This window comes from Limulus polyphemus, unplaced genomic scaffold (assembly GCF_000517525.1).
Source record: "Limulus polyphemus unplaced genomic scaffold, Limulus_polyphemus-2.1.2 Scaffold2660, whole genome shotgun sequence".
Lineage (NCBI taxonomy): Eukaryota > Metazoa > Arthropoda > Merostomata > Xiphosura > Limulidae > Limulus > Limulus polyphemus.
Window position 1 is genome coordinate 161003 of NW_013668270.1, and position 6647 is coordinate 167649.

At 28.8% G+C, this 6647-nt stretch overlaps 1 protein-coding gene across 1 annotated transcript in view; it reads left to right on the plus strand.

The window, feature by feature from the left end:
* Positions 1-6417, plus strand: part of LOC106467556 (katanin p80 WD40 repeat-containing subunit B1-like) — a gene marked incomplete at its 3' end in the record, with an annotated part of 48645 nt that extends 42228 nt beyond the window's left edge. Inside the window, exons 5-8 of the mRNA XM_022395758.1 lie at positions 389-430; positions 4020-4103; positions 4545-4660; positions 6346-6417. Of these exons, the coding sequence (XP_022251466.1) occupies positions 389-430; positions 4020-4103; positions 4545-4660; positions 6346-6417 (314 nt within the window). The remainder of the gene's footprint in view (positions 1-388; positions 431-4019; positions 4104-4544; positions 4661-6345) is intronic.
* Positions 6418-6647: the final 230 nt, after the last annotated feature.

Consider the following 6647-nt stretch of genomic DNA (forward strand, 5'->3'; position numbering starts at 1 on the left):
CACACAACATTCAGCCCTTGATAATGAATGCAGAATGCATTCGAAATGCGTCGGCCAACTCATCACTAGCTACAACTTTTACCCGTTGTTCTAACAACGTTAAGACGGCTTATCGACTTCTTGAGAAGAATTCTAAGAAGAAAGTAAACCTACAGACATCGGTCTTGTTTAACAAAATCTGCCTACAAAATATATGTTATTATATATATATCTCTACTCATGCATTAAATATTTGTGATGATGCATACTTTACTGAAAATATGAATTAAACTTTTGTAATATATATATGAGTTAGGAAGTGATTAATGTATTTCTGGTTAACTTTTGTTGTATAGATACTAATTGAATTTTGTGTTATGAAAATTTGATTTGTCACTTGTTTTTGTAGCTTTGGGACATGAGGAGAAAAGGATGTATTCGAACATATAAGGTAATAGTTATTTGTGCCATGTAGATGTCTACAGAATAACAGATAATGACATTTCGTTGTTATATGTACTTGTATGATATCCACGAGAAGAAAATGGTTTCAGATTGTCATGATGGGTGTCTGAAAAACATTTATGTAACTGTACTTTCTGTTAATTGCAAAGGAAAAATTAACCAAAACTTTATGGCTTGAAAGATGATGAGAGACCTATTATGATGCTTTGTTTTATTTGCGTAATTCAAGAATTCTAGTTCTGTGTTTAATATGATGTGACTGTTATGTAGGTATCCAGTATGGAAAACGTTTAGATTGACTAGTTATTTTTATATCGGTTATGAAGGATTGTTTGATTAAAATTGTATTTACATATTTTTTCTGATTGTGCTTATATATTATGGGACTTTATGGTACATTTAGGTTGTCCCATCCACTAAACTAAGCTATATATAAACACAAAAAAAAAAAGCTAAAAGCAAGCTGGCCCTTATCATTGAAATACTTATCAAGGCTTTCCTTAAACTCCCTTACATCTATAGTTTCCATCATATCTGAAAGCAACCCATTCCAAAAGCCAACTATCTTAGCTGAAGATGACTCTTGCCATGACAAAATTTATGTTTTTGTCATCTAGTCATATTGTTCTCACCATTAAGTATGAAAAAAGATGCTGTGTCAACATACCAGTTGCCATCAAAATTTTAAATACCTCAATCAGATCTCTTCTAACTCTTCTTTCCTCAATAGAAAACAATTTCAGAGATTTTGTCCTGTCGTCATATGACAGCCTTTTGCTATCCCAGGTATCATCCTAGTGGCCCTTCTCTGAATAATTTCCAACAATTCAATATACTTCCTAAAGTACAAGCCAAAGACTGAACACAATATTTTAAATATGGTCTAACCAGTGTATTCAATAATTTTATAGATATGAGCTAAAATCCTATTTGCTCTACCACCAGCAACAGCACACTGCTAGAATTGCTTAAGAAATTGATCAACCAGAAAATCATAATTCTTTTTTGTTTCCATACCAATGTTAAGATTATTCTCAAAGTTGTACATATATTTCAAATTATGGTATATCACATGAATTATCTTGCATTTATTATAATTAAAAACCATTTGTCATTTATTTGCCCAACTTGCTAAATGATCTAAATCCTTTTGTAAAGCAACAACATACTCTTCACAGCCAGTAACACCCAAGACTTAGTACTGTCAACAATTTTAAGTAATTTATTGACCATTCATTCATAGATGTCATTGATGTAAATCAAAATAAGCCAAAGTTCTAACACTGAGCCCTGAAATATACCACTTGTGACATTAATCCAGCTTGATTAAACTTCATTTATAACAACCTTCTGCTTTCTTTCATCCAGCCAGTGAGTCAATGTATACCCCACACTGATAGAAATGATTTTTTAACAAGCCTTTTATTGGGCACCATGTCCACATCATTACCCTCATCTAAATAATCAGTAATGTCTCCAAACAATGTCAAAAAAATTAGTAGACAAGATTTTCCCCTAATGAAACCATATTGATTATCCAACAAAATTTCAGATTTTGTTAAATGATTTTGTAAAACTTCTTTTAGCAGACTTTCCACACTTTTTCCATCATTAGTGTAAGACTAATAGGCCTATAATTTCTGGGACAATTTTTATTATCTTTCTTGAAAAGAGTAGTAACAATTAGTGAACTTCAAATCCTCTGGCATTTATCCACTGTTAAAGGACTTACAAAAATTAGTAGAAAGTGGTTCACATATCCAGTCCTTAACCTCTTTCTAAACTCTTTGGGAAATATTATCCAGCACAGGAGACTTATCATTCTTTGAACTTCCCAATTATTTCTTAACAAGCTCAGAATTAATGTGATCATCTTGTTCAGTCTTTTTTTTTATCTAGCAACTATTCAGGATGAGGAACATTACTTTTATCTTCATTTGTAAAAATTGAAGAAAAATCAGAATTAGATAACCCATCTATCTTATAATTGTTGGATATGATTCTTCCTTCTTTATTGTCCCTCGTAGGCTCTACTCCTATCCTGACATTTTATGTGAACTTAATGTATTTAATGAAATCTTTACTGTAAATTTCTACATTTTCAGCCAACCTTTTTTCATATACTGTTTTTGATTTTCTGATTTCCTGTTTTACCATCTCTCTTTATCTTCAATAATTCTCCTATTATTTATAACTTCTTAAATTTATAATGCTTTCCATTAAATTTATCCATTATACCTTTTCTGAGCCAATCTGGATTTTTTTACTTGCAGCTACCCTTTTTTTATATTAGGAACATGTATGTCTTGAATATTTAAAAAAATATTTTAAAGAATTTATCACATTTGATAACTTTCTGTGATACATTCAGCTACCCAGTTCATAACAGATAATTCTTGTCACATCCCTTCAGCATTAGCTTTTTTTTTAAGCTTGTAACCAAAATTTCATTATTCGTGATCTGCATATGCAATAAAACATCAGACCCAACAGTACAATGATCACTTGTGCCCAGACGTTTCCCAATCTCCACTTTCTCAACCATTTCTATATGAGATGTTAACAATACATTTAATATAGCATTGTTCCTAGTAGGTTCAATGACCAGATGATGAAGAAAATCATCCTGAACAGTTTTTAGAATTTTGTCTCCCTCATCACTTGACTCTTAACATTTCCTAATCTGATTGAAATTTAAATCATCCATAGTTGTGTTTCTTTAATAGCTGAAATCTTAATTTCATTGTAAAGTTTCTTATTAATTTCTTCAGTTTCAGCTGATGATTTGTAACAGATTCCCACTAAAAGCCTTCTCCTGTTATGTCCACTAACAGAAACTCCAATAGATTCAATCTCAAATTCAACATGATGTAACTCACATTTTACATATAAAGCCACTCCTTCTCCACTCTCATTGGTCTTATTCTTATTAACTAACCTGTAATCCTATATTTCAAAGAAATTTCTGTCATCAGAATTGTCTACATTTCACCAAATTTCAGTTATTATTATTTATCAAAATCCTCCATTCCAACCAGTGTTCTATAAACATCAGTTTTATTTCTTATACTCCTAGCAATTTAGTTATTTATCAGCTTTATTGTTGTAAATATTTGCTACGAGATATCGCTGAAAATAATTAGCTAGTGTCCATTACTTGGTATTATTAGAAACAACCAATAAATTGTCAAGCAACTGTAAAAGATATTTTGAGATATTCAGTATCATGTAAAATTTGTTATTGTTATGTTCATAAACCTTATTTTCTAAGGTAACCTAACTATAATTTAAAAACATTGTTTATTACGGAAGAAGGAAATATGTTATTTTAATTTACCAGAATAAAGCTTTGGAAAATGGCATAGATATATATATTTGTTGAAAACAGGCATTATTAATAATAATAATTTTATTGTTGTTTATTAACTTTAGTATTGTGGAAAATTAAAACAACTGCAGTCTCCTGAAATTGTATCATAGTCAAATTTATAAAGTTTGAAATCCCTCTCAAACAAGTTGAAAAATGTACAAAGATAAGACATTCACGTATCGTAAATGTAATTAATTGTTTTCAGGGTCACAGTCAGGCAGTAAATACCTTAAAGTTCAGTCCAGATGGTAGATGGATTGTTTCTGGAGGAGAAGATGGAGTGATAAAGGTCAGTTATAATTTTTAAAAATAAATTATCAATGATTTAATCAAAAGAAGTTTGAGACATTATTGATTGATTAGGAGTTAATTAATATTTTTATATATTTTTCAACTTTTGTGAATAAAAAAACTGGAGAATATGATATGAAAATCTTGTCTTTCTGAAAACCTGATGCGAGACTTTAATCACATAGATTTGAAATACCAGTTTTATTTGGTTTGATTTGTACACAGATTTTGGTCACATGGAGTACATATTAATAAGGTTTTAACACAGATGATTTTTTTATAAAATTTAAGGTCTGCAATTGGATATTCTATTTTGATGTAAATAGAATTATACTCTACAAACTTTTAAAAATTATGTATTTGTCAACTTTTTTTTTATTTGGTAATGTGTAATTAAAGAGCAATAAAACTTATAATGAGTATATTTTGGGTTTTTTAGCTGTGGGATCTTCCAAGTGGGGAAGTGTTAACAGAATTTATTGGACACACTGGGTCCATTGCTGAAGTTGAGTTTCATCCAAATGAATTTCTTTTGGCAAGTGGGAGTTCTGACAGGTACAAATATATTAAACATTTACTTTTCTTTTTAATAAATATAGTACTTAAACAGTTTTGTTTTTCTATTGTTGTAATCATTGTAGAGCACATCTAATAAGCAAAGCAGTCGTATATACTTGACTTACATCTATGTAACATTATAGACTTATAAAATATCTTTCATCTGACTTATCTGAAAGTAATAAACAAAACAGAAAAGAAGTAATTTAGTACAGAGAATGTATTCATTCATCTCAAGAAGCTTAAAAAATAACATTTTTCCTTAAACATTTAATTTGTTTTCAATATTGGAAATAATTGTGAATACAGAATAAATGTCAAACAGTAGATATACTGGCTTTCATTTTTATATTTGCTAGTTGTGACTGCCTTTATAATGACTTAGATAATTCTGCAACATAAAGTAGACAGTAAAATTTTTACTATATTAAAAGTTATCAAATGTTTTTCCTTGTTTCTGCAAATTTGAGTGTCAAAATGATACATATTGGAATGAGTGCTCCAAAGAAACAATATGATTGTCTGTCGTCAGTTAGAATAAAGATATTTAATTAGAAACATTTTAACAGAAGTTAAGATATTGTTTCACCTTTATCAATAGTTTAAAAGGTGAGTACAACTTTTTAACAGTAAGGATACTCAATGCATAAAACAGACAGTTCTTGTGCAAACAATTTTAAATAATGTCAATCAAACGAGACATCAACATTTTTTACTTGCACAATAGTTTATTTGTAAAGTTTAAAAATATAAATAAAAAAAAAGCTTTAAAAACTGTACATGCCTCGGTGGAAATAATTCCTCCATCTCCACTGAAACGTGTAGTGTTTTTAATTTTTTTTAACTTATTTTTTAAAACTTTACAAATATTTTATTGTTCACGTAAAAAAACAATGATGTCTTGTTAGATTAATTTTATTTAAAAGTAAGGATATTGCATCACAACTAAGTTTATTTTAGTGTATAATTTTTTACAAATCTAATTAAAACACTGTCCAATAACTATTATTTGACCAGTAGGAAATATTAAATGTGTAATTTATGTATTGATTTTTTTTCTCCAAGAAAATATCTTGCAGTAATTATGTTTAACTTTACTGTTTGCTTATTTTTCATTATTTAAATTTACTTGAATTGTTAAGACCAAACAATTATCTACTAATTCTTTTATCAAAACATATTTGTCTAAGAAATATGGAATGAATGAGTTACCACTTCTCTTTAATGTCAGTCATTCAAGTAAATTCAGAAATTGTTTATATGATTAAGCTACTTTAATTTAGAAAACCCAAATAAAGTAAACCATTAAGTATGTTTTTAACTCATTTTATCTACAAGAGCAAAGTACCTTTCTTACATGAAAGAGTGTTGTTCTGCAGGACGGGAGAAGAAAAACTTGAATAAATGATAAAGAATAAATTAACATGTTTAAGGTAAAATTTTTGTCAGTTTATTTCTTGCAAAGTTTCGAGCTCTTTGTCAAGCTGTAACACAGATTTTACTCCCTGACAAAGGGCATCTGCACAATATGTCACAGAAAATAAACTAGAAAAAGTTTTCATTTAGATGTGTCAATTTATTCTTTATCATCATTTAACCAAGTTTATGTTTCTTACACTTTGAAGTAAATTTTATTGCAAACACTTTATTGACTTATATTACCTCTGTTTATTTCTTGACAGATCTATAAAGTTCTGGGATTTGGAAAATTTTCAGCTAATTTCTTCAACGGGTGCAGATAGTGGGCCTGTAAGGTAATTATCATTCATGCAGATGCTTTTAATATCTCTGTGTTTGTTTGTGTATATATGAGGATGGAAGTGATTTGTATTTGAAACACAAAAAACTACTGAATATTAGGTTCTGTTCATTAATTAAGAAACTTTAAAAATCATCCTTGTCTCAAATCAGAAATAAATATAAAAAAAAATCACAGGTTTTTCACATACTCTCAATCAAAGCTTTAAAATAATATTAGAAAATA